The 26,335-nt window shown below is 62.6% G+C and overlaps 1 protein-coding gene across 4 annotated transcripts in view; it reads left to right on the top strand.

Moving 5' to 3' along the window:
• Nucleotides 1–26,335, top strand: part of GPR132 (G protein-coupled receptor 132) — a 149,654-nt gene that overhangs the window by 238 nt on the left and 123,081 nt on the right. The window contains exons 2-4 of one of the 4 annotated variants that reach the window (XM_025443555.3): nucleotides 1,302–1,495; nucleotides 6,020–6,129; nucleotides 11,849–15,417. In XM_025443555.3, the coding sequence (XP_025299340.1) occupies nucleotides 6,123–6,129; nucleotides 11,849–12,978 (1,137 nt within the window). In that variant the 5' untranslated portion in view covers nucleotides 1,302–1,495; nucleotides 6,020–6,122 and the 3' untranslated portion in view covers nucleotides 12,979–15,417. Of the gene's footprint in view, nucleotides 1–18; nucleotides 1,496–6,019; nucleotides 6,130–11,848; nucleotides 15,418–26,335 lie in introns of those variants that run through there. The other 3 variants (XR_007412601.1, XM_049113548.1, XM_025443557.3) reach the window with 3 other exon arrangements.

Genomic DNA, 26,335 nt, shown 5'->3' with positions numbered 1-26,335 from the left:
CCTGAAGCCTTCCTCTCACGCCCGACCTTCCATGCTCGGGAGTTACTGCTCGGGAAGAGGGGGTGCAGGCCCTGGGCGGGGAGGCGGGCGCGGTGCCTCGGGAGGAGGCGTCAGCTGCCATCCTCCCAGACCTACCATGGCACAGAGCTGATCATGGTCTGGGTTGGAGCCACGCACCCAACAACAGGAGACCTGGATCCCTGGGGGGGGGGGGTCCTAAGGGAGCAGGTCCCGGAAGAGGGCCTGGGCCGCCCGTGTGGACGCCCACTGTCCCCGGAGACACCTGGCCCCGCTGAGGCTCAGCCCCCCACGGACCCCCGGGCTCTGGTGGCTGCTGCCCAGGGATGGTGGGTCCCAGCCCCGCCCGGAGTCTTGGCTTCACCTGCTGCCGCTCCCCTGGGAAGGACTGCCCTGGGCAGCGGCCGGCCCCCGGGCGGGTGTTTCTGGAAGGCTGAAGTAAGCCCTGTGTTCGCCGGCAGACTCCGTGCCGCGCTCTCTAGGTCCTCGGCAGCCACCCACGCTAGTGAGAAATCACTGCTCAGGGTGCAGCTGAGTGGGACACCGCCCAGGGCCACGAGGCTCTGCCGGGGGCGGCCGCGACCCGAAGGTCACTTAGGGAGAGTGCAGCGCGCGGGGGTGCATCCGCGGGGGGTGGTCTCCCAGCCCTGAACCCACCACCATTCACTGTCCCTGCTGCAGGCCGGGCACAGAGCCCCCCAGCCCCCACCCCATGGCTGGGAGAGCCAGGACCGCGGCAGGCCTGGGTGGCGGGGAAGCGGTTTCCCCTCACTGCACACCCAGGGCAGAGGGTGGTTGGGTGAGGCCGGGGGTCGCCTCCAGCCCGTGTCATTTTCCAAGGAAGTGGGGCGGGTGCTTGGACCCACGGGGTTTTAGCCTGAGGGACAAGCAGCCGTGAGGCCCGGGGTTGGGCAGCGCCTTGCTGGGGGAGCACACGTGGGGCCTCGCGGAGAAACCCACCAGCGGGGTCCACAGGGCCCCCTGGGATCAGCTCCGGGGACCTGGAGGCAGAGCCAAGGGCACCACGCGCAGGCCTCTTTCCTCCGAGGGACACCCCCGCCCCCCCCACTGCCCCCAGGACGGGAAGCGGGGAGGGAGGGCACGTGTGACGTGGCTGGGTCTGCCCGGGGCATGGACGGGGGCCCCCGGGAGCAGAGCCCCAGCCGGAGTTCCCCTCGAGGGCTGCCCTGCGGGGTCTGGGGAGGCTCAGGGGGGCTGGCCCCACCGGCCTGCCCCAGCTGGGGAGCCCATGACGGCGTAGCCTGTGTCGTGTGTCGTCACAGCCCCAGAAGTAGACTTGCTTTGCTGTGGCTTTCTGCCCGGGAGAAGTTCCGAGGCACCGGCCCCAGCAGACTCGGCCCTGCTTGGCCAAGCCCAGGCGGGGCTGCTTTGTCTAAGACCCGGCTCGGGCCCCCGCTGCTTCCTGAAGGCCTCGGCTGGGCCCGGAGCTGAGAGGCACACCTCCCTCCCGAGAAGTGTAAGTGTGGCTCCACGTGCGGGGCGCGGGCAGGGAGGCGGGACAGTGGGAGTCCCAAAGCGGAGGCCATTCGTGGGTAAGGGTGGGGGCTTGGCCAGGGGTCCCAGGCTGGGGTCCTTCGCCAAGAGAGGACCCAGGGGCCGGTGCCCACGGCTGTGGGGGGGCAGGGACGGCAGCTCCGCGGCGCCCCGAGTCTCTGCCTACCCTGAGACTCTTCTGTAAAGTGCTCCCCGTGGCTGGTGGTCCAGGGCGCCTGAGAGTCAGAGCTCGGGGCCCGGCTGGTTCCTGCCACCAGGGCAGGTGGGCTCCCTGGGTGCTGGGCTTGTGGCTGGCTCCCCGAGTGTTGGTGGGTGAGATACCGAGGGCCTGGCTCCCTTGGCTCTGGGGCTGCCTGGCTGGGGAGGGGGAGGGGTGAGGACGGCCAGCCTGGCGGCGGGCGGGCCTGGGGCTGGGTGATGCCGACAGGGGCGGTGGGTGTTCCCAGGTCTGCCGACAAGTGCAACGACAAGTGCAACAAGTGCGGAGAGGCGGCTGCACTGTTCTTTTTTTTTTTTTTTTTTTAATTTTTATTTATTTATGATAGTCACAGAGAGAGAGAGAGGCGCAGAGACACAGGCAGAGGGAGAAGCAGGCTCCATGCACCGGGAACCCGATGTGGGATCCGATCCCGGGTCTCCAGGATCGCGCCCTGGGCCAAAGGCAGGCGCCAAACCGCTGCGCCACCCAGGGATCCCTGCACTGTTCTTTCAGGCGTGTCTGTGCCCGGGAGGGTGATGCGATGGTGTTTTAGGGGACCCACCGGGCAGAGAGGGGACACAGAGTCACCGGAGCGGAGGGGGACAGGACAAGTAGGGGCGGACGCGCTGGGGGTGTGTCAACCTCATTACCGATCAAAGACATGCAAATGAGTTCTTAAACCTTGCAGGTAAAAATCTACTGGGGGCCTGGCCGGCTCAATGGGTAGAGCCTGGGGCTCTTGATCTCGGAGGCGTGAGTTCAAGCCCCTTGCTGGGCTTGGAGATCACTTAAGAAAACAAAAGGGATTACTTAAAAAAAAAAAATCTATCGGGAACACCTGGTGGGTCAGCAAGGGAGCATCTGCCTTAGGCTCAGGATGTGACCCCAGGTCCTGGGATCAGTCCCATGTCGGGCTCCCCGCAGGGAGCCTGCTTCTCCCTCTGCCTGCCTCTCTGCCTCTCTCTGTGTCTCTCGTGAATAAATTAAAAAAAAAAAAAAGAACTATCAAAATGAAAGAATAGAAGTGTGGGAAGCACACATGGACGACGTGCCTGGGGCCGGCAGCGCAGCAACTCCCTCCCCAGCCTTTACCCCAATGCGGACAGCATCGTGTCAGGATGGGAAATCACGGGTCAAGAGGTCAAGCGAGCCAGGGCAGGATAAAAACTGTGCGTATCCTGTGGCTGTGGTTTGGGGTCTGCTTGAAAAGTTAACATAGTAAAGTTCGAGAACGTATGTTGAAAAGCTTGAGGGTCATTTCAAATACATGAGGACACAGCGCAGGGGCAGTGCCGGCGCACGTGGGGCTCCTCTCACGGCCCCTGCATTTACTGGGGGGAACCAGCTGTCAGCCCCAAGGGGGGAAGGAGCCGGGAGGGGACCTGCTACAGCTGGCCAGGAGGCAGGAGGCGGTGGGGACCGGGGCCCCTGGGGATGTCTAGGGCTGGCAGGGGCAGGTGGAAAGAGCTTCGGGCCAGCCCCTAGGTCTCTCACTCCACCTGCGCCGCGGCTGAGATCCGCCCCTGTGGGTCCCCAGGGTGGCCCGCTGCTGGCCTGCAGGAGCGAGGAGAGCCACCCCCACGCTCTTGTCTTTCCACTCAACGTCCAGCACCAGGGGAGGCCCAGGCCCACCCGAACCCCAGCCCCGACCCAGCCCCGACCCAGCCCCCGGAGGAGCCAGGGTGCTCTGGGGTGGGCGGGGTGGGGACGCAGGGAGGGAGCAGTCCACTGCCACCCTGGCCGTGCCGGATGCTGCGGTCAGCACCCCGGCTCCACAACCAGGCCCAGTGGATTCCGTGTCCCAGCAGCCACGATGATGCAAGAACCCAGTGAGCTTGGCTGGAGTGAGGCTCTGGCCTGCTCTGGGGCCTGCTGCCCTCAGAGGCCGGGGAGACAGTGGTACTAGACGCCCCGGAGCCCTGGAGGGCCGCGAGCTGCTCTGCTGGCCACCCCCGCACCCGCTGCTCGGCCTGGCCTGGCGCCGGCCCTCTGGCCCTTTCACGGTGCTCGCGCCCCCTCCCTGTGCCTTCTGTCCAGCCAGGCTGTTGGTGCCTGACGGTCAGTGGAATGGCCCCAGACCTGGACCTCAGCACCCCGCACTACTCAGGCCACGTGGGCAGGCCCCCCAGGCCCCCAGGCCCCCCACTCACTGCTGGCCAGCCCGTGTCCTCAGAGCGCAGGCCCCGGGGGGCTCAGGAGGCAGCCTGGGAAGGGCCCGCCTGCCTCCCGGGCTCACTTGGGAAGACAGAGCACATTTTCTGTGGGGCCACCACTTCCTCCAGCATCTGCAGAAGCAGCTTCAAGAGACACCCCCCGCCCCCACTGGCATGTGCTTCGGGAAGAGGGGTCAGACCTTGGCACCCAGCTTCTAGAGTACCTCAGGGAGGCCGCACACTCCCCGGAGCCCCGCCCCAGGCAGTTTATTAGTCGGATGGAGGAAATCCGGCCCAGGGCCCACCCATGCTCCTGGGGCTCAGAAGCATCCGGATGCCTCCCAGGTGGCCTGGCCTGTGGGCCACTCCTCCCTTGGGGGCCCGCCCCCTCGCCCCCAGCCCGCTGGGTCTCTGTTCTGGGGGTTTGCGTCCTGCGGGCCCTGCTCGTGACAGCCGGGACACCTTGGTCCAGCTCTCTAAAGGGCAGGTCCTGCGTGCGGTCCTCCTAGGCCAGGCTGCAAGCCCCAGGGGCGCCCCAAGCTGTTGGGGGGCTGATCTGAGACCCGGGGGTGGGACAGGCAAGGCCCAGTGACCCTCCAAGCCCAGGCCTGCCGGCCTATTGGGGAATGTCAGCCCCAGAAGGTTAATCACATGGGAGACACCCTTTCTAGACTCACCTTTGTCTGCATTTTCCAGGTACTCAGTCCCTGCTCAGTCGGAAGTGAGCTTTCTGTAGCTTCAGGCATGCGTCCTGGCCTCCCGCTGTTTCTGCTTGGTGGGAAAACAGTGACTAGGGGCTGAGCAGCTAATCTGGGGACAGCTGGGCCACAGCACTCACTCCTAGGGTGCAGCTGTTGGCTCTCGGTGGGCGTCTCCCTCTGAGCAGGTGGCCTGGGGTGGGATGGGGAGCCCCTGCAGGAGCCCCTCTGGGCCCAGCCTCAGGGAGCAGGAGCAGCGGGCCCCCGGGGTTCTGGGAGGACAGTGTACAGCACTCACCTCCCTCCCCCCAGACACTCTCTGGCTCACAAGGACAGAGGCTATTTCAGGGAAGGATGTAGAGACATAAGGACCCTGGACACAGTCCCTCACCATCAGGGCCCACTGTGCCTCCGGACCCCCCAGCCTCTGTGCTCTGCAGGCTTCGTGCTGCTGTCCTGGGGGTTGGGGGTCCTGGACCCTCCCACGTGGGGCGATGTGCAGAGACGTACTCGCAGGTCACATGCACTTCACATCTTGGGTAATTATTCCACCAGGGAAAAATTCCTAGAAAGGATTTTACATGATCCAAAGGTAGGCACATTGAGGATTTGGGGAAGCACGTTGCAACATTGTGCTCAGAAACGTTTGTGTCAGGGGCACCCGGGTGGCTCAGTGGTTGAGCATCAGCCTTCAGCCCAGGGCGTGATCCTGGGGTCCTGGGATGGGTCCCATATCCCTGCAGGGAGCCTGCTTCTCCCTCTGCCTTTGTCTGCCTCTCTCTGTGTGTCTCATGAATAAATAAATAAAATCTTTAAAAATATTTTTTAAATATGTTTTATGCTCCTATCAGCCCAGTAAAGGGTACCCACTTCCTCACTCTTTTGGCAACACTAAGAATTAAAGTTCTTTATTCTTGCCAGTCTCATAGGCAAAAAAGGACTGCCATTTTGATGTTTCTGTTCACATTTCTTGGATTATAAGTAGAGTTGAGCTTTTTCTTTTCTTTTTCTTTTAAGATTTTACTTATTTATTCATGAAAGACAGAGAGAGAGAGAGAGAGAGGCAGAGACACAGGCAGAGGGAGAAGCAGGCTCCATGCAGGGAGCCCGACGTGGGACTTGATCCCGGGTCCCCAGGATCAGGCCCTGGGCCAAAGGTGACGCTAAACCTTTGAGCCACCCGGACTGCCCAGCTTTTTCTTTTTTGGAGTTTTAGGATCTGTTTTTATTTCTTTTGTGAATTATTTGCTCTTTGGCTTTGAAACTTCTTGTTTTTATTGATTTGTAGATATTCTTTCTACATGAAGGACCTGCTGTTGTATCCCACAGGATAAACACAACACATGGCACAGAGTAAATGCTCACTGAGCATCTGTCAAATGATTTGTGATTTAATCTGATTTCCTCAAAGTCATTTCACCCTACTCTTTCTCCAGGTCATCTTAAACCGTCAGAGCAAGCTTCTCGGTAGGATTGATAAGATGTACGACCTGTGCTAGAAAGGCCGTTGGGGCCACCGTGAAGCTGGAGCCCCCCAATATGCCAGGTGAGAGCGCCCTCCCTTCGCGTCTCCTTCGACTTTACACATTTAGGAGGGAGCCTGTCAGGATGGTTCTACAACGCGCCTCGTCTCAAACGGGGATACTTCCTTCAAAACTTAGCGTGTAGCAACAGATTTATCAAAATGAAAACGAACTCCTAAGAGAGGGAGGTGTCGGCTTCCCATGGAGACGTCGGGAAGCAGCTGGGGGGCCTCAGTTCCGACGGGCGAGGAGGGAACCCGGAGCAGGATGCGTGGGCGTGAGGGCCTCCCGCCCTGTTTCCTGCCCACGGCCAACCCCCAGAGCCTCTCAGAGGCCCCGCAGGAGCCTGTCACCCTGTCTCCTGGGCCTTACCTGGTCCCCCAGGAAGCGCTCCCCCTCCACCCGAGGCCAGGGCCCCCCTGGGCACCTGTTAAGAGCCCCGGCAAAGACAGGGCGTCACTGCCCTGCACCCTGAGAACTGCCCCGCGGCCAGCTGCCCCTGGCCCCTGGGCCTGGTCACCTCCCGGCCCGTGCTCCAGCCCCTCACCCGGGAGCGGGGACGGCGGCACCTGTCCCCAGGCCTTAGGAAGGGGAGGTCCCGGAGAGGTCAGCGCGCACCACCCCACAGCCGGGACGCTGGCCGCTCCTAGAAACCAAAGGCTGGGTGCGGGCGAGGACGCGGGAGAAGCTGGAAGCCTCTGCGCCGCCGCCGGTGGGCGCGGGAGGGGGCGGGAGGGGGCGCAGCCCCTGCGGGGGGCTCCGCGGTTCCTCAGAAAGCTGAAAATAGAACTTCCCTGTGATACAGCAATTTTACTTCTGGGTTTTTACCCAAAAGAAGTGAAAGTAGGGTGTTGCAGCGATAGCTCTGTGCCCGTAATCTGGGCAGCATGACTCACGGGGAACTAAGAGTGGAGGGAAGCCAGGTGTCCACCCGCCGGAGGACGGACAAGCGAACGGGCACACACGGGACTGGGACCCCGCCTTGGCCAGGGAGACCATTCCGGCACCTGCTGCCACACGGGCGGAGCTCCGGGCCACGGCCAGGGGGGGAAGCCAGTGTGCGGGACCTCCAGAGCAGGCCGGGCGCTGGGAGCGAGGGACAGGGTGTCAGTTTTGCAAGATGACGAGAGTCCTGCGGGCGGACAGTGTGAATGTCCTTACGCCCCGAGCTGCACACTTAAAAATGATGAAGACGGTGACCTTTAGATTATGTGTACTTTACTGGAGTGAGGGCACTGGGGGCGACCAGGGAGTGGCACGGCGGACCCTGTCGCTTGGGGACACGCCGATGAAGCTTCAGCAGGGGCACAAGCCAGGGCGCACTCCGCCCCCCGCGGCCCCCACTCGGCGGGCGGGCAGGCAGCTGCATGGCCCTCAAGGCAGGTGCATGGCCTGCGGGATCCCCGGCTGGCGCCCTGGGCGAGCTCAGCATTTGGAACGCGCGGCTTTCCTTATGGTCTGGCCGCGGAGAGGTCAGGGGGTCATGACCCAGGGGCGCCAGGCTAGAGAACAGAAGCCACCTTCCGTGCTGTGACAGGGCCAGGCCAGGCCCGGCCGGACGGTGAAGGCACCGTGAAGCTCGGCCTGCGCCCGGTGGCCCGCTGGCGGCTGGCCACGCTCCCCGCTGACCCGGACGCCGTCCACCTCGGAGCGGGAGCGCACCGGGGAGGAACCGCGGGGCCCAGGTGCGGAGGTGTCACGGCGTCTCCTGAGGAACTGAAAGGCTCAGCCCAGGAGCACGGCCTCTGGGAGCACGTGTCACCAAGGCCGCAGCCCTTCATCTCCACGACAGGTCCCAGAGGAGGCCAGGGAGGGAGGGGGGCCGGGGTGGCTCCGGGTGCAGGTCACGGAGGAGTGCAGGAGAGCAGGCTGGGCAGGGGATGGCGGTGCGGTGCGTGGGAGGCTGGGGGTGGCAGCCTCCTTCCCCGGGTCGGGTCCCCAGAGCGGGTGAGTCACAGCAGGTCCCTCTGGTCCTTCGAGCTGGGGGCCCGCCCCTCCCAGCACGGCCGTCTGTCCTTGCACTCCCGAGCAGGCCTGAGGGAAGGCAGGTGTGCGGCCACTGCTGGGCCGGGACCGGCCCCGGGCTCCAACAGCTTGCTCTAGCCTGGGGCTGGGGCTGGTTCTGCCCACGGGCCTCCTGGCTGTTGGACAGGGTGGCAACTCGCAGGTGGGCGTGAGTGGGTACTAGGGTGAGTACTGGGGGTCCCCGTTCTCCACGCCACGGCCTGTCAGCCGGCTATGAGGTCCCCCGAAGCCTGGGTCACCCTTGGCAGAGCTCCAGGAAAGCGCGTCTTCACCACGGGCCTGGGCTGGGAGAGTGCCCCAGGCTGTGCACGGACGAGGCCCCTCCAGTCCCAGGGCGTCGGGATCCCCGGAACGTCTCTGGACCTCGGCCTCCGTGTGTCATGGTGCCGTGAATCTCAGTGAGAAGACGTCATAGAGTCTGTTTTATGTCCCTGTGCTGATTGATGTCTGTCCATTTCCCACATGATGGGGACAGCAGGCAAGCCCCAGGCTCTCGCCTAGGGGTGGGCATGGGGCTTGGCGTGGGACTTGTCCCCCGTGCACCCCAAAGAGCAGCCCCAAGTGTGAGGGCTGCTAGAAAACCAGCTCTGGGACGAGTCCAAGGACTCCTGCCCACTGGCTGCCCCCGCTCAGGTGGGGGACCCCGGTGACTGGTGGCAGCAAGCCCAAACCCTCTCTGAGGATGGCCCCTTCCATCGGGCAATGCTCACAGGTCACATCCCACCAAACGGGGTCTCAGAACCGCCACCCCAGCTACGAGGGAGCCGGCCCTGCGGTGCACGGCAGGGCACAGAGAGCTAGCGCGGGGGGGGGGGGGGTGGGGGGGGGGGGTAGAGACCTGGCTCCGCGGCGCCAGCCACTCCGATGGCCTCACGCGGTGCCACGGGCACGTGGGCAACATGGATGGTCAGGGTGGGGACCGCACCGCAGGCCATCCAGACACACCTGAGAAGGACCCAGATGGGGTCCTTCACAAAGGAAAGCTGGATCACTGACTTTCCAGTGAATGAGTGTTTAAAAAGCACGACTTGGACCAAGAGGCCACAGGCTGTAGGTGGGCATCCATCCAGACTCCTCGGACGGCCGTGCGGGTCGAGGTCAGGGTGGAGGCCCCGAGCTCCCATGGCGGGAGGGGAAGCCTGGGGCGGCTGATGCAACCAGCAGAATCCTGACAGGCCCAACGTGGGTCCGTGTGCGACGGCGGAACCCATATGCTCTCGATGCAGAAGGTCCAAAGGCATGAGAGTCAGACCCGCGGGGCTCCTCAGGGCTCCGGGGGACGGAGGACAGGGAAGGCTAAAGCAGAGCCCCGGGAGTCCGCCTGCCGGGTGAACAGCGCGTCCCGGCAGCTCCTGTTCTGCACACGTGCGGGCGGAGGAGGTCCTGAGGCAGGAGGAGCGGGGTCTCCCGGGGCTGGAGGGGAAGGGAGGGGAGACTGGCTGCCTCTGGGCTCCTCATGTGAGGCTACAAACGGAGGAGCCCCCACACGAGTGGCGCACTGAGCCGGAGTGGCCCAGGGGCCGTCGGGGCGCTCGCAGGTCAGGAGGGTGCAGGCTCTGAGGAGCTCCAGCTGCTACAGTAAATTTCTAGGGTCATCTCCGAGAGACCAAAAAAATGGACCTAATAATCATTTCAAAACCAACGAGGGGGAACAGAATTTAAGAGCGGAACAAATCCAGAAGTTGTGTTTACTTGCTCCGTGGCAGGGAGCCTCTGTTCCAGACGCTGTCCGGGGCCTGCGGCTGCCCTGTGTGCTGCCCCGTGTGCGCACGTCCCGGGCCGTCACCCGGATCCCTCGTCTCACCTACCAGCTCTGTCAAGACCAGCCCCAAACACAGCCACGCTCTGAGCTGCGGGAGACAGGGCTTCGTCATGGCTTTTGGCGGGGGGGTGGAGGGGGCATAGGGGACACAGTTCAACCCTTAAGAGAAGACAAAAGGGGAAGAGAAACAGGGCAGAGGAGAACGGGAGGTGTGGGAAACAAACCGCCTCAGTGTAAACGGACCCGCTCGGTAACCGAGAGCCCAGAGTGTGGAAGGATTTGTATGTGTCACGGCTAAAGCCCTGGGTTGCAGGGACCTCGCAGGTGGACAGCCGGGGAAAATACACCAAATGGATACGAATCAAAAGAGACTTTATACGAAAAGCACTAATAGAGATTATAGCGCCTCCCTACGGTGCTGCTACAGATTACTGCGCGCTTAGAGACTCCAAAGTGCAGACTTAGGATCATTGTCCTGGGGCGAGCCGCGAGAGGTGGGCTCGATGGGTGGCGCTGGCTACGCTCCTTCTGGAGGCTCTGGGGGAGGATCCGTTTCCGCGCCGGTTTGGGCTCTGGGCTCCGGAAGCCACCTGCATCCTGGGGCCAGCCTGCATCCCAGAACCAGCTTGCATCCCAGGGCCCTCCTGAATCCCAGGGCTCCCCTGCATCCTGGGCCAGCCTGCATCCCAGGGCTCCCCTGCACCCTGGGACCAGCTTGCATCCCAGGGCCAGCCAGCATCCCAGGGCTCCCCTGCACCCCGGGGCCAGCATGCATCCCGGGGCTCCCCTGCACCCCGGGGCCAGCATGCATCCCGGGGCTCCCCTGCACCCCGGGGCCAGCATGCATCCCGGGGCTCCCCTGCATCCCGGGGCCAGCCAGCATCCCGGGGCTCCCCTGCATCCCGGGGCTCGCGGCCCCTTCCTCCGTCGTCGAAGCTGCCCGGGGCTGCCTGAGTTGTCACGTCCCTCCACCTGTCTGTCCGTCCTCCTCCCTCCTCTGCAGGCAAGGGCCCTGTGATAATCCATGATCATCTCCGTCTTTCTCTACTGTCCACTATTTAGCAAACTTAACTCCTTCTGCGACCTTACGTCCCCTTTGCCGTGTAGCCAGAGTTACAGGGAAGCCCATCAGGCTGCCACCTCCCGGGCACATCCCTGCGGGGGCGGGAACTCTGCCTACCACGGAGATAGAGAGCATCGCGACACGATGATACGGGGGTGGGTGCATCAGGAAGCACAGCCAGAGCCTGGACACCTGACCGGTAAGATGCAGTATGGAAAGCAAACTTTGCAAGAGCCATGAGGAGACGTGGACAAGTGGAGCATCACGACAGGGGCGATTAATCATTTTTCTCAGTAATTGAGAGTCAAAACAGGTGACAGGTTAGACAGGCCAGGCCCTAGGGGACAGGGTGGAGCACCTAGATGGTGGGAAATGTGCGGACGCCGACACTCACTCAGCAATGAAAGAAGGAACTTGCTTTCCAAGCCCACAAACGACCGTTTGAGGACCGGCCTCGGGAGTCGCGCGGACTGGGTACTGCCCCAGCCCGCAGGCTCCGGCCACGATGTCGTCGGTTGGAGACCAAAGATCTGAGGGTCATGTTTAGGAACCCACTTGGGGGGGCTCAGTCGGGGAAGCGTCTGCTTTTGGCCCAGGTCATGATCTCAGGGTTCTGGGATCGAGTCCCACATCGGGTTCCCTGCTCAGCGGGGAGTCTGCTGCTCTCTTTGCCCCTCCTCACCCCCCCCAGCCCACTCATGCTCGCTCTCTTTCTCAAATAAATAAATAAAAATTAAAAGCAAAAACAAAAAAAGGTTTAGAAACCCACTTGGAAGTTTATTTGTGAGCCTCTGGTGTGTTGAATCTGGAGTTAGCCTGAACCTTCTCCTTTCTTAGTGCCAGAAAGTCGCTCCCAGGGACGCCTGTCCTCACACTTGTCTCTGTCCCACAGGAAACGCCACCGCGGTCACCAGCCCCGTCCTGGTGACCCTGGATCCTAGCATGAGCACCTCAAACTGCAACGAGTCCTTTGAGGACAGCAGACTGGCCCTGGTGTTGGTGTACAGCGCGGTGTGTGTGCTGGGCCTGCCGGCCAACTGCCTGACCGCCTGGCTCACGCTGCTCCAGGTGCTCCAGGGCAACGTGCTGGCCGTCTACCTCTTCTGCCTGTCGCTCTGCGAGATGCTCTACATCAGCACCCTGCCCCTCTGGATCAAGTACATCCAGAACCACCACCGCTGGACGCTGGGCCTCGGGGGCTGCAAGGTGACGGGCTACATCTTTTTCTGCAACCTGTACGTGAGCATCCTCTTTCTGTGCTGCATCTCCTGTGACCGCTTCCTAGCGGTGGTGTACGCCCTGGAGAGCCGCGGCCGCCGCCACCAGAGGACCGCCATCCTCATCTCCGTGTCCGTCTTCGTTGTTGTCGGGCTCGTTCACTACCCGGTGTTTGAAATGGAAGAGAGGGGGACGTGCTTCGAGGGGTCGATGAACACCAGGATCGCCGGGTTCTACTACTTGCGCTTCGCCCTGGGGTTCGCTGTCCCCCTCTTCATCATCGCGTTCACCAACCAGCGTATCTTCAGGAGCATCAAGCTGAGCACCGGCCTGAGCGCCGCCCAGAAGGCCAAGGTGAAGCACTCGGCCATCGCGGTCGTGACCATCTTCCTGGTGTGCTTCGCCCCCTACCACCTGGTGCTCCTCGCCAAAGCCGTCGCCTTTTCCTACTATAAGGGAGACCCGGGCACCCTGAGGACCTATGAAGCCAGGCTGTGCACGCTCTCCGCGGTGTTTCTGTGCCTGTCCACGGTGAACAGCGTGGCTGACCCCATCATCTACGTGCTGGCCACGGACCATTCGCGGCAGGAAGTGTCCAGAATCCACAAGGAATGGAAAAAGTGCTCCGCAAAAACAGACGTCTCCAAGCTTCACACAAGTTCGAAGGACTCCGAGGAGGTGCCACTGCCCATGTCACTCACAAACGGCTCCACGTGGCCCAGGACTGTCCACCCGCCAGAGTCAGAGCTGGCTACGTGGAGCTCACAGGGCACTTTGGAGAGGCTGAGTGAAGAGCCCCACTGAGCCCACGGTCCTGCAGGGCAGGGTGGCCGGCGTGGGAGCCCAGGGGCCAGGGGCTTCCCCATCCACTGAGCCTGCTGGCCGGTGTCCACAACCCTGGCCCTGAAAACATGCCACCGATTTCTCATGCTGGAGACATGTTCCCTGTAAGCCCCTGCCCCTCGGGGTCCCAGCCCTCCTAGGCTGTCCCACTGGGTCCCACACAGCCCACGGGAAGGGCGATGCTTCCAGGCACAGGTGCCCCGGCAGCGGGCAGGCAGGACGGCCTCTTGCTCTGCACTGGTGCTGGCTGGCTCACTCGGCTATTAGCAAACAGCAGGGCTGCTGGCAGAGGCCTCGTGCCTGCCTGGTGCTGCCGGCAGCTGGCACACGCCACACACGGGGTAGGTGCCTGGTCACTGTCCACAGTGATGACTTTATTTTCTGTGCTTTTCTGCAAGCCTTGCTTGGATAACTGTGATAGTACAACACGACCGTGTTCTGCCTCGAAATGCCCATGCAAAGCGGGCACCTTCGCACAGTGCCAGGTCGCAGCAGGACAGCCAATGCCTATGGAGGGGCGGCCCCTGGCTGGGCTGGCTCTGTGCCCAGCACGTCTGACGCGGCAGGCTGCTGTGAGCCCCACAGGGCAGCCGTGAGGTGGGCGACCGGCTGCTCTGGCTTCCAGCGGGGCAGCCGACGTATCCTCTGTAGGGTGCCCAGGTCGGGAAAGGCTGGTGGACACCCCAGGAAGGTGACACGGCTGCCTGAGAGGTTCAGAGGATAGTTGGAATTCCTCTCATCAAGGCTTCCTGGCTTCAGGGTCAGGGGAGAAGCCGCCTGAGGCTCGAATAGGGGGATCAGGAGTGAGCAGGTGACGCCCCAGGCCTCCAGCCTCCTGGGAGGTGTGGACGGAATATGGGTGGGGCATGGAACCAGGTCCCCGTGGGGCCTGGAAGGTGGGTTCCCTGGCAGCCCCATAGCCCTGGGCCAGGGCCTGGCTCTGCCCCGACCAGCCTGGGAGGCCTTGGTTTCCTGTCTGTAACAGGGTCAATGACATGTACCTCGAGGGTCAGTGTGGGGGCTGACCCGCTGCCTCTGCTTCAGGCTCCTGAGACAGGAGCCCAGCAGGCTGCTCGCCCGCGGAGGGGCCCAGGCGCCCCAGGCACCTGCTCTTCACAGGAGCCGCGCCAGGTCGTGCCAGGTTGCATTCTGGTAGTTGTGAGGCAGCTAGCTGTCCTTCGCCCTTCCCTGGAGCAAGAGACATTGAAAAGATACGTTTAAGAAGTCAGTAGAAATGGAGCGCACACACGCAAGCCAGGCCCCAGTTCCTTCTCATGAAACAACGTCATGCCCCTCTCCGGGCCGGGGTCTTCCTCTCGGGCTCTCCTGGAGGCGTGTGGGCCCCTGGGCTCCGGAAGTGATGGGCTTGGCTTCTGGGAACCGTCGGGAATGCTCAGCACTGGGAGGAGAGCTGGGTGCGGCGGGAGGGGCCCGTCGGGCTTCCATGGTGTCCCCCCCCCCCCCGTGCCAGTTTGTGGGGAGCTGCTGTAACGCATTAGCACAGACCGGGGCCGGGGAGGCAGGGCTTGAAACGAAGCTTGTTCTCTCCTCGTTCTGGTTCTGGGGGCTGAAGTCCAGGATCCAGGGCGTGGGCAGCGCTGGCTCCTCCTGGGGGCTCTGCAGGAGGACCCAGTCCGGGCTCGTCCCTCAGCTTCGGGCGTAGGGGGCCATCCCTGGCCGGCCGTCACTGCCTCCCTCTTCTCGTGCCCTCCTCTGGGAGCCTCTCTGCATCTCCTCTGTCTCACGGCCACACCCTGGCCTCCAGTGGCCACCTGGACACCGGGCGCAGCGTCAGACCCAGCGTGCTCTGCCGTGGCCCACTGCCCCTCGGGCACCAGGGTGACCAGGCTGCCTGAAGGCCCTGGCAGGTGCACAAGTGTCCCACGGGGGAGAGGGGAGAGGGGTCTTCAGCCTGAGAAACCGCCACAAGCCACCTGGTCCCGGTGCCTCGGCACTGCCCCAGGACCAGCGTTTTCAGACGACAGGTGGGCTGAGCTTCGCGGGCGCTGGCGGCCTGAGCTCTGGGTGATGTTGGATGGAGGCCTCCGCGGTAGCCAGTCGCAGAGCCTGCTGCGGCCGCAGAGATGCTGGGATGAGCCTCCCCGCTGGTCCCGCTGGAGGGGCCCCAGGACGGAGGCCCATGGGCGGGGCCTGTGGGGGCGGGGCCTGCGGAAGGGGCCAGATATGGGGCAGGATTCCGTGGCTGGAACCAGGGTGAACCGGGATCCAGGGTCAGAAGGGGTGACCTACGGCAGCCCCGGTGTTGCAGCGGTTCAGCGCCGCCTTCAGCCCAGGGCGTGATCCTGGAGTCCCGGGATCGAGTCCCACATCGGGCTCCCTGCGGGGAGCCTGCTTCTCCCTCTGCCTGTGTCTCTGCCTCTCTCTCTCTCTGTGTGTCTCTCATGAATAAATAAAATCTTAAAAAAAAAAAGAAGGGGTGACCTAGAGGCTTCCTTTCCCTGGGGCGTCTCAGAGGGTGTCTGCAGTGACGGCTGGGGCCTCATGAGATTGGAAAATGCGTGAGGAGGGACAGTGACCACGGGGGACAAGGACAAGCTCTGTGCTGATGCCCAACCAGCTCGGTGTCCGCTCTAAGACACCAACATGGCCTTGAGTCTGAGAGCCTGGGGGGAGCAGGCAGAGGGTACCAGGCCCGAACCCCAGCTGGACCCAAGGCCCAGCCTGCATCGGTCCCCCCCTGCCAGGCTGTGCTCCTCTCCTTGATGACCAGTGACGTGATGCTGTCTTCACTCACTGACCAGTGCACAGACACCCTGCAGCTTCCTGACCCCACAAACGCACCTCCCACCCCCACCGCAGTGTCCTGGCTGCAGGTGGCTGCGGTCCACAAGTCGCACCCTGGGTGGACCCCTCAGGAGAGGTGGGCTCAGGATGGTGTGGCTGGGTGTTCTGCTGGGTGACACGTCCCCCACCCCAAGGCCTCCGGACCCCAATCCCCCGGGAAGGGCTGTTGCAGGGGAGGGCCTTGGGGCAGCACGTGCGCACGCCCTCTGGAGTGATGCACGGGCAGTGAGCGCGCTGGCTGTGGGATGTGCACCAACACGACCCACAGGGCTCCTGAGGACAGCTCACTGTGGAGAGGTCACTTCACCCTCGTGTCTTCACCTGTCTGCCTGCCAGGCTGGTGGGGACGCTGAGATGATCGCGTCCCTGGCTCAAGCTGTCCCGACACCGAGTGTGCCCTCCAAGTACACTAGACACTCTCAGGTCCTGCAAGGATGCCAAGCTCATTCCTGACAAAGGCCCACGTGGCCCAGTGGCGGCCAGGAGGTGCCGTGCGCGGACACCAGGGGGCAGCACCACCCCAGTGGTCCCCCCATCCCCATCCCCACCCTCAGGGAGGAAGCGGCTCAAGGCCCACAGACAGGCAGGCGGAGCCCAGTGCCCCCTCCAAACCCCGGGGGCCAGAGCGGGGTCTGAGAAGAGGACCGGTGAGCAGCCTGGAGCCCTGGGGACAAGTGACAGCCACAGCATTATTGATAGTGACATCGGTGCCGCCCTCCTCCACCTGGCTGGTGAGACACCGCTGGGCCAGGGGCGGCCTCAGGACTGGGCTCCGGAGGGAGCGGGCCCAGAGGCCAGCAGGGAGCCCGCTGGCCCATCCGGGAGTGGGTGGAGGCCACCGGGCAGAGACTCAGCTCCGGGGCAGGGCAGCCTGGTGGAGGCCGAGCGGTAGCTGCGGGGAGCCCTCCCCAGGGGTGCCTAGTGCCCCCTGAACAACAGCGGCAGGGCATGGGCAGCCCCCCTGCGGGCCTCCTCCAGGACGGGGCGGCCTCCTCGCGCACCCGAACCAGAAAGTCAGGTGGTAACAGGTGTTGCTGAGAGCAAAGTCCGAGCCCTGAGCCCTTGTGGGGCGCTGGTGGGAACGTAGTGGAAACGACCCCAGCGGGGGTCACCGGGGCCCCAGTGGCACCACTCCTCGGGCCACCTGGGGCCCAAAGCACAGGTCGACGCGGGAACACGGACACACAGGTCCACAGCGGCACCCTGGCCACGGCCGGAGGCTGGAGACAGGCCGAACAAGATGTGGTCTCTCCCACCGTGGGAAGTACCGAGCCATGCTCTGGAGTGAAGCCCGACCCAGGCGGCATCGCCAGCGACCCGAAAACAGCCCGAGCGACACAGGCGACACGGGAGGCCACCGCGGGTAGGATTTGCTCAGGATGGAGCAGATGGAGGGCCCGGGTTCCTCCTGTGGGTTCGCTGGAAACACCGACTTGTGCTTTTTAAGAGAGTGAGAAGTCTGTGTGCGAGCGAGTATGGCTCCACGAGTTCAAAAACAAGACACATCAGACTGCAGCCCTAAAGCCCCCGAGGCGACAGTCCGGGCCACCACAGCTTGGCCCCCGGGGCAGGGAGAGCCCCCCCCCCCCCGTGTCGTCTGAGGCAACAGGGAGGCAGAGCGAGCAGGGGGTGGGGGTCAGCCTGGGGTGGTCAGGTGTGGAGGTCAGCGGGGCACCCGTTGTTCCTGCGGCTCAGAAGCCACCTTCCTCCATCACGAGCACTCCTGCCCGGCCTGGGACGAGCTGCCCTTCCGCCCCTGGGGGTGGGCCTGGGGTGGGCTCTGATTGCTTCTGGCCGGGCAGCCTGCATCCAAATCACGCAGGGGGCCTGTGAAGGCACGGCAGTGGGGGGGTGGGGGCAGCTCTATGCTTTCTGTGTCAGAGAAAGGCTGGGGCTTCCTGCGTCCTGGAGGAAAGGCTCTCCCTCTCCTTGGACGGACTTCGAGGCCAGGTGTAAGGTCCGGAGCTGCGGCAGCCACTCTGCCACGCTGTGGGCAAAGCCGTCGGAGCAGAAAGCCTGCACAAAGCCTCTGCATCCCGCACCTGCCATCCCACTCCTTGGCCCCGTCAGGGCAAGTGATGCTCCCCTGAACTCCACCTCTGCTCCCGTGCCCAGGGCTGCTCCCCTCGGAAGGCGGGGCAGCCGTCCCCGTCCAGCCCTCCCCTCCTTCGGCTCTCCCACACCGGCACCCCCACTGTGTCTGCGATTCCTCTCCTACTGTCACGCCCACGTGTGCTCACACGAGCTGCCCTGCCCGTGATTCCTCCTTGCAGACAACGGGCCCTGCTGAAGCTCTTCCGACCACGGCCCGCCATCCCGCTCTCTCCTCCTCTGAGGCCGCCCGTTCCGTGCTTCTGCACACCCTCCCGACTACCCCTGAGCGTTGACCTGTCTGTGTCGGCCCCTGTAGAGACCATGTGGAATCGTTTTCTTTTACCCGACTTTTTTTTTTTTTTAAGATTTTATTTATTTATGAGAGAGAGAGACACAGGCAGAGGGAGAAGCAGGCTCCATGCAGGGAGCCCGACATGGGACTCGATCCCGGGACCTCAGGGTCATGCCCTGGGCTGAAGGTGGCGCTAAACCGCTGAGCCCTCCGAGTGCCCCTTTTACCCGACTTTTTATTTTGAAACAGCTTCTAATTCACACTTAGTACAGAAAGAGTCTGGATATTTTCTCTCTTTCTGTAGGTCCCCCGATTGTCGGCACTTTATGGCATTTGCCTTGTTGTTCGCTCTCTCTTCCGTGACTCTTTATGTCTGCACCATTTGACAATACGTTGCAGACGTGATGCCTGTTGCCCTTAACACCGGAGAGATTTTGGAGCCATGGGACTGTGTCCTACATAACCACGGTGTGACCTCAAAGATCAGGAAATCCCCTCTGATCTGACGTGCCACCGTCCTGATGACAGCCTCTGGGGTCTCTCCTCAGCCACGTCTGCCTCCCGCACTTTCTGCCTTTCTGCAGGGCCCCTGGGAGGGGAGGCCCCGAGTGCCGATCCAGCGCAGCACCGCGGCGGCGGCCTCTCGTCGCTTGGGTCGGATGGCACCTGCCGGCAGCCCCCACCGTGAACCCGGCCGGTGAGCACTTCCCATGCGTTACTTAATAAGTCATTATTAAGCAGTTTGTGAGGGGAGAGCTTGACATTTCTTCCTCCAGCCTGGCATTCCCTTCCGTCATGGGTACGGACGCTCCTACGCCTGGATTTGTGTCAGCACGGACGCTGCACTGCTGCTCACTCGACGCCACCGCCTGTAACTTCCAGTGGGCTGCGGGGGCCCTTCTTTTTTTTTTTTTTTTTAAGATTTTATATTTAGTCATGAGAGACACAGAGAGAGAGAGAGAGGCAGAGACACAGGCAGAGGGAGAAGCAGGCTCCATGCAGGGAGTCTAACATGGAATTCGATCCCGGGACTCCAGGATCGCGCCCTGGTCCAAAGGCAGGCGCCAAACCGCTGCGCCACCCAGGGATCCCCTGCGGGGTCCCTTCTGACACGCCTTGTTTTGTTTAGACACGGCCTCCCCTTCTGGCACAGGATGCTGAGTTTACTGGGCTCAGCCTTTTCTCCAAGGGGCCCTGGCTTCTCCCTTGCACCCACTCACCCCCACGAGACTCAGAGCCCTGCGGCATGTGGTCGGGATTCACCTGTTTGCTCCCCAACGGTGGCCCAGGGCAGGTTCCCACAGGGAGAAGGGGAAGGAGGAAAGGGGGAGCTGAGGGTCAAACCCCCAAGGGTCTGAGATTTCACCCTGCTTGCAAGTGACGGATGCACCGGCCCAAGACCTGGGACACGGGAGCCAGCCCTCCGGCCCAGGTGGGTGCGGTGCACACAGGGTGGAAGCCTGCCTGCGTCTGGGAAACACCAACTGTCCCAGGGCGCTGGTGGCCCCACCTGTCCATCCTGGCCCCGGACAGAGGCGTCGTCGGGATCCGGGACAGCAAATCCGTCCTCCGCCTCCAGGGAGACGCAGCTCTCTCTTCTCCCCGTTGGTCTGCTCACAACACCCCTGGAAAGAGCTGTCAGGGCCTCTGCTCGGAAGACAGTGGATCGCAGGGCCCATGCACGTCTGTGCTCTTTCATTCTTTTTAAGAGTTTATGCATTTATTCATGAGAGACCCAGAAAGAGAGGCAGAGACACAGGCAGAGGGAGAAGCAGGCTCCATGCGGGGAGCCCGACGTGGGACTCGATCCCGGGACCCCGGGATCACGCCCTGGGCCCAAGGCAGACGCTCAGCACTGAGCCCCCCGGCACCTCTGCGCTGTTTCATTCTCAGGGGTAACTGCACACTCCGTGTGTTGCTGCCCGCTGCTCCCCCTAATCCTCCCGGCCCTACCTGACCGCCCAGGGGTCCATACCGGGTCCTCCAGGACCTGCTGGCTCCCCGCGCACTGAACTGGCTGCGGCTTCCAACGGCCTCGGCACGGACGGCACGGACGGCGCTCAAACTGGATCTTCATTCAGCCTCCGGGGCAGCAACTCGACTGAGCTCTGGTCCAGGTGCTGGGGGAGCAGCAGGCGGCGCTGTCCCCGCGGTGGAGCCGTCCCAGGCGCGCTCCATCCCTGCAGCCCCGCCCGTACCCTCCAGGGCCTGGAACACCAGGTGGCCCGCGTCACCGGGTTCTGAGGCCGGTCGCCGCCTGCTTGGCCGGGTGTGGGAGGGGCTCTCTGGAGTGGCTGGAGGGTCCCGGCCCAGGTCCCAGCGGGACAGCCGGGGCAGATTGGAGGTGGAGATGAGCAAAGTGGGGGGTGGGGGGCAGGAGGACCCAAAGGTCCGTGGCTGAGCTGCAAGTGACTGAGTGAACCGACGATGGAAACGGGACACTTCGGGGCCGGGGTGTGACTTCTGTTTCAGACATTAGTTTGGGCGGAGAGCCGCGGAGGGAGTGAGGAGAGCTCAGGGCGGGAGAGGAGGGGGCGCTGGGGGCGCTGCGGGCCTCCAGGTAGCCGGGGTCCTGCTGGCTCACTGGGGGCAGGGCTTGGCACCTGAGGTTGTAGGACTGGATGGAGGCCCGTGGGTCCTGCGGCTCCCCTGCCGGGTGCTCCCTGCTCTGCGGGCGGTCCACCTGCCTTCACACGCCCCCCCCAAACCAGCAGGGGCAGGCGCCCCCGTCCTCCTCTTGCTTGGGCCTCTGCCGCTTCGCCCAGCTTTCCCCAAGGGCTCCTGTGACCAGGTCGGGGGCCACCCCCCCGAAGTCTGGGTACTCGGTCACCCTGCTGCGCAACAACACAGCCTCCGGCTGGCGTCTGGTGGCAGTCGCAGGGCCTGGGGTGCAGGGATTCAGGGGCACCACCCGTAGGATCCCGTCTGCTCTGCAGTGCGTGAGCGGAACGGGGGTGACCAGGCTACCGGGCGGGTGAGGTCTCCGGTGTGGGGTAGTTGGTGCTTCAGCGGGGGGCGGGCTGAGGCAGCCCAGGGAGTGGGTGTAGACAGAAGGGGTTTAGGGGCTGGGCCCTGGGATACCCCAACATCTGGAGGGGGGAGAAGAGGAGGCACCAGTGAGGGGGCCCACCAGGCCTCTAGGGGGTCCCGAGGGCCCACCAGGCGGCGGATGCGGACAGGGGAGGTGCACACGGAAATAGCTACCCGTGTTCGGAAACGGAGGGCTCCTCCAACAACATCACATCCCAGCCCCGCAAGGGTGCCCAGCCACAGGGCTCACCCAGAGATGTGGGGGGACGGTGGCCGGGGGACCCCGAGTCCCAGTGGCATCTGCGGTTCAAGCACCGTGTTGCCTGTGGGCACCCCAAGGCTGTCTGGTGGGCTGGGCCGCCATGGGCAGTGTTGGGGTGCCAGCCCATGACCCCCTGCCCGTCCCCGCGGCCTGGACCCACACAGAGGGGGCCCGCTGCTCAGCTGGCCCCGGCAGACCTATTTCTTGGGGCACCGAGAGGGCCTGGGCTGTTCACCGGGGCAGGAACGCGAAAGCCGGGGAGCTGGGAGCGGGGTGTGTACAGGAGAGGACAGCACGGTCCCCGCACAGCCCCGGGCGCAGGAGCAGGGCCGCGGCGGGTGCAGGGGGAAGGCCGGACGTGCCTCCTGTCCGCGGGCTCCCGCCCCGCAGACCTGCTGCCCCTCCCGGGCCCGGGGTCTGGGCGGGTTTCTGCAGCCCACCCAGCGGCTGCCAGGTGGGTCACCCTTCACGGGGCAGCTCGGCCCTAACCAGGCAAACAGCAGACGCGTAGAGGAGAACATCTCTTAACGTCATTCCATTATCCTGTAAACAACACGGAGAGCAATGAAGAACCTTCCAGGCTACCCAAGGATGTGTCAGGCGGGAAGTTCACCAAAACCGGGCACGCGTCTACGTCTACAGGTACAAGGTTCCCGACGACATTATTTAAATCAAGTCGGCCTCTCAGAGTGTGATTCTACGTCCGGCCGCATCCAAAGGACTGGGGGGAATGAAACCAGATGCGTGAGGCCATAAGCCCCCGACCTATTCTTTGTGGCAGCAAACGTGTCCCCTGCTCCGTGGGACCCCCTCCAAGAGCGGACAGGAGATCCCGGGAAGGGTGCCGGGGTCTGGCGAGGGTCCAGGGCAGCGGGCGGGCCTGGAGCATCTCTGCGGCAGGGCCACCTGGCCCACGACCTCCGAGTCTCCTCCGTGCCTGGGCCTGTCACCGCCCGCCGCCCGCCTCTACCCCGGAGACTGGGGCAGGTGGGGGCTGTGGCCCCCCTCCTCCGCCTGGAGAGGCCGGCACGTGCTCCCTGAGGCTGTAGGAAGGGGCTCTGCTGTGAGGCTGGAGCCACACGCATGGTTTCCTGTATTACAGAAAACACTGGACGCTTGGACCAGGTCGCACACGGGTGGGGCCAGTAATTCCAAGGGTCTAAGAGACACACGAGGCGCCCGGACGGCCTGGGCCCCACAGCCAGTGTGACGCCCGACCCTGGGGCCTGGGGCTGGCCTTAGATGCCTAATCAGCTTATCTATCAGAGCACGGATGGAGGGTGCTCCCCGTGGGAACGGGTCAACCTAAGGTCAAGGCCCTGCACTCAGATGGAGCATGGAGGGTCCGGGGTCCCAGACATCTCCCTGCCCCCCCCCAGTTCCCCTCCCACAGAACAGCTCCATCTGCTCTGAGCTTTCCACCGGTCAGGCTTCCCTGTCTGTTGTGTTCTGAGATCCACCCGCCGGGTGTAGACCTGGCTTGCTCTTAGCTGGCGGCCTGCCCGCTCTCCTGCCGCGGCGCTCGGCTTGTTCTCACCCTGGGGCTGTTCATGGAGTATCCCTCCCCCCCTTTCGGAAAAGATTTTATTTATTTATTTGACACAGAGAGAGAGAGAGTATGGGGGCGGGGGCAGAGGGGGGCACTCCGCACTGCAGGGAGCCCAGGACCCCGGGAGCACGGACACCCACGTGCCCGTCCGTTGGCAGCCGCAGGGAGCGTGATTCCATGTGGGGGCCTGGGGCCACGTGCTTGGAAGCCCCGGGTCTGGGCCCTCCTGGGCCTCCCCCCGCCGGGCAGGGGTCTGTCCAGTGAGGCCTTGTGCATCACCGCACCGAGGGCGGCCCTGGTGGGCGCAAACCTGCCGCGGGTGTCGAGGTCAGGGGGGAGCGGGGGCTGCTCCTAACCTTGCGCTTGCGTATATTCAGTTTGCTCAGTATTTTATCATGAACGTGGGCTGCATGTTTTTTTATTTTTAAGATTTATGTATTTATTCATGAGACAGATAGAGAGCCGCAGAGGGAGAAGCAGGCTCCCTGCAGAGAGCCCGATGTGGGACTCGATCCCAGATCCCAGGATGAGGCCCTGAGCCGAAGGCAGACGCTCCCCCGCTGAGCCCCCCGGGAGTCCCAGGTTGCGTGTTTTCAGGGGACTCTTCTCCACCAGGCTGTTCCATTTTGCCTCCTTCACGTTAACGTCATGAGTTACTTGGTTTGAGCTGGAAGGTTAACCTTCTTTCCCGGAGCAACCCTCACTCGGTTGTGCTGCGTCGTCTTTTCTGTGTGTCTTGGGACTTTGAGCTGCTAATACTGTTGGAAGTTCCCGGTGTGGCCCCGAGAGCCATCAGCCTACGATTCGTCCTTTCTGGCCTCCTTTTCGGGGTTTTAGCGTTGGGGTCTTGCTGGCCTTTCATTGAGAAGAGTTCCTTCTTTCTCATCCAGAAAACTTTGTGTAAGATCGATGTTATTTCCTCCCCTTGAGTCATTTTATTTTTTTTTACATTTGAGTCATTTTAGTACATTCCCGTTCCACTTGTCACTAATTTTTGTGAATAAAATGATTGCTGTTTTTATTTAAAAATATATTATTTATTTATTCATGGAAGACACACAGAGAGAGGCAGAGACACAGGCAGAGGGAGAAGCAGGCTCCATGCAGGGAGCCCGACGTGGGACTCGATCCTGGGTCTCCAGGATCAGGCCCCGGGCTGACGGCGACGCTAAGCCACTGAGCCACCTGGGCTGCCCAATGATCACTATTTTAAAAAGTCTGAAAGCTCCAATGTCAGGATCCCCCGTGAGTCCATTACTATATACTCTGTATGTTTTTGTTTGTCTTTTTGCCTTGTTTTTTCCATTTTCTGGGCTTGGGTCCCAGGATGCCTATTAATTTTTCATTTGATGCTGGACATTTGGGGTCAAAAAGACTGGTGGCTGTGGCAGACAGACATGCTGCAGAGGATTCTGGGTTTCTGGCACTCTGCGGGCCTGGCGCGCACCTAGCTCAGCGGTAACACCGCGGCTCTCCTTCCCAGGCCAAGGCCCTTCCACCAAGAAGGGAAGTCTTGTCTCCTGTGCTCTGACCTGCGTGTTAATATCCTTTGCCCACTTTCTACTGGTTTGTTCATCTTGCTTTCGTTGGGAGGGTATCTGCGTATCAGGGAATCTTTTTTTTTTTAAATTTTTATTTATTTATGATAGTCACAGTGAGAGAGAGAGAGGCAGAGACACAGGCAGAGGGAGAAGCAGGCTCCATGCACCGAGAGCCCGACGTGGATTCGATCCCGGGTCTCCAGGATCGCGCCCCGGGCCAAAGGCAGGCGCTAAACCGCTGCGCCCCCCAGGGATCCCGTATCAGGGAATCTAATCCCTTGTGTGGCATATGGCTAGGACAAGGGCTCCCCCAGCTTTTCCACCGTTGGATGCGCCAACATCTACACGTGTGCAAGTCCCATGTGTCAGAGCACATGGCGGTAACCTGGGCGGCCTTTCTCCTTCTCCCGTCATCCCCCGCACCCCTGTTCTCCACAGCAAGGCTCTCCAAGCCCCCGGAGAACGCGCCCCTCCGCCCCCAGGCACACGCAGTGTTGTGCCCAAGATCGCGAATCCCAGAAACCACCGAGGAGCCGGCGCCGATGCAAACACACGAGGGTTTATTAACAAGCTGGAGCCTGGGGCCACGTGTACCCGACACAGCGGAGCAGGGACTTGGACCCCGGGGAGGGGGGGGTCGCAGCTGGGTTTTTATGGGCTGGTCTAGGGGATTTTTGGAAGGGGTGGAGGAATTTCTTAAGCTCTGTTTTCATTCCAATATGGGACTTTCTGTCTCTGTCAAGGGCGTTCTGAGCTCTGTTTTCATTCTGATACGGGATTTTCTGTCAAGGGCATTAAGCTCTGTTCTCATTATGTTATGGGACTGACTCTGTCAAGGGTGCTCTGCGGTTTTTCCTGTAAAGTTCAGCTCTTATTCACAGGGGCCTGAGATGGCGATACTTGTGCTAACGCTAAACTTGAGGTGGAGTGGCCTTAATTTTCTCGGCCTCCACAGCAGGTTCTGGGGTCTCCAACCCCCCCACTGCACATTCCCCGGGAACCCCAGGGCTCCTTGTCTCCAGCCTGGGACTCCCCCCACTTCGCTGTCTGCACAGGGTGCCCCGCACTTCCCACCCTGGGTGGGGTGCAGGGGCCTGATGTCTTCAGCCCCATCAGCAGACAGCAGGGCGCAGGGGCCCTCACCCAGGACTGCGGCCCAGCCTGCGCTCAGGCAACGTTGCGTCAATTCATGCCGTCAGGATCTCGTACTCTATTTAAGACGTTTTTCCGCTAAGAAATTATTTTTACAAAACCTCCCCTGCTTTGCACTTTTAGGGTTTCATTTCTTGCATGTAAACTAGGAAGTACTGGGACGCCTGGTGGCTCAGCAGTTGGGCACCTGCCTTCGGCCCAGGGCGTGATCCTGGAGCCCCGGATCGAGTCCCACATCGGGCTCCTGGCTTGGAGCCTGCTTCTCCCTCTGTCTCTCATGAATAAACAAAACAAACTAGGAAGTACTTGTGGTCCTAGGCTGTCCGCGAGCCGCTGCCCCCCCTCCTCTTCCCTCCCGCCCACCGCTCTGACTCCTACCTGCACCCCTCTTCTCAGGGCCCCTCTCCCCTCCTCCTCGCCCCTCCATCTCATTTCCTCCCCTCCATCCCCCTCCTCTCCTGCCCTCCCTTCCCCTCCCTCCCGTCCTCTCCCCTCCCTGTCCTTTCCCTCTCCTCCCCTCCCCTCCCCCTTTCCCCCTCCCTGCCCTCCCCTGCCTTACCCTCCCCCTCCTGCCCTCCCCTCCTCCTCCTTTC

The sequence above is a fragment of the Canis lupus genome, chromosome 8 (assembly GCF_003254725.2).
Source record: "Canis lupus dingo isolate Sandy chromosome 8, ASM325472v2, whole genome shotgun sequence".
NCBI lineage: Eukaryota > Metazoa > Chordata > Mammalia > Carnivora > Canidae > Canis > Canis lupus.
This window is presented reverse-complemented; position numbering and strand designations above follow the sequence as displayed.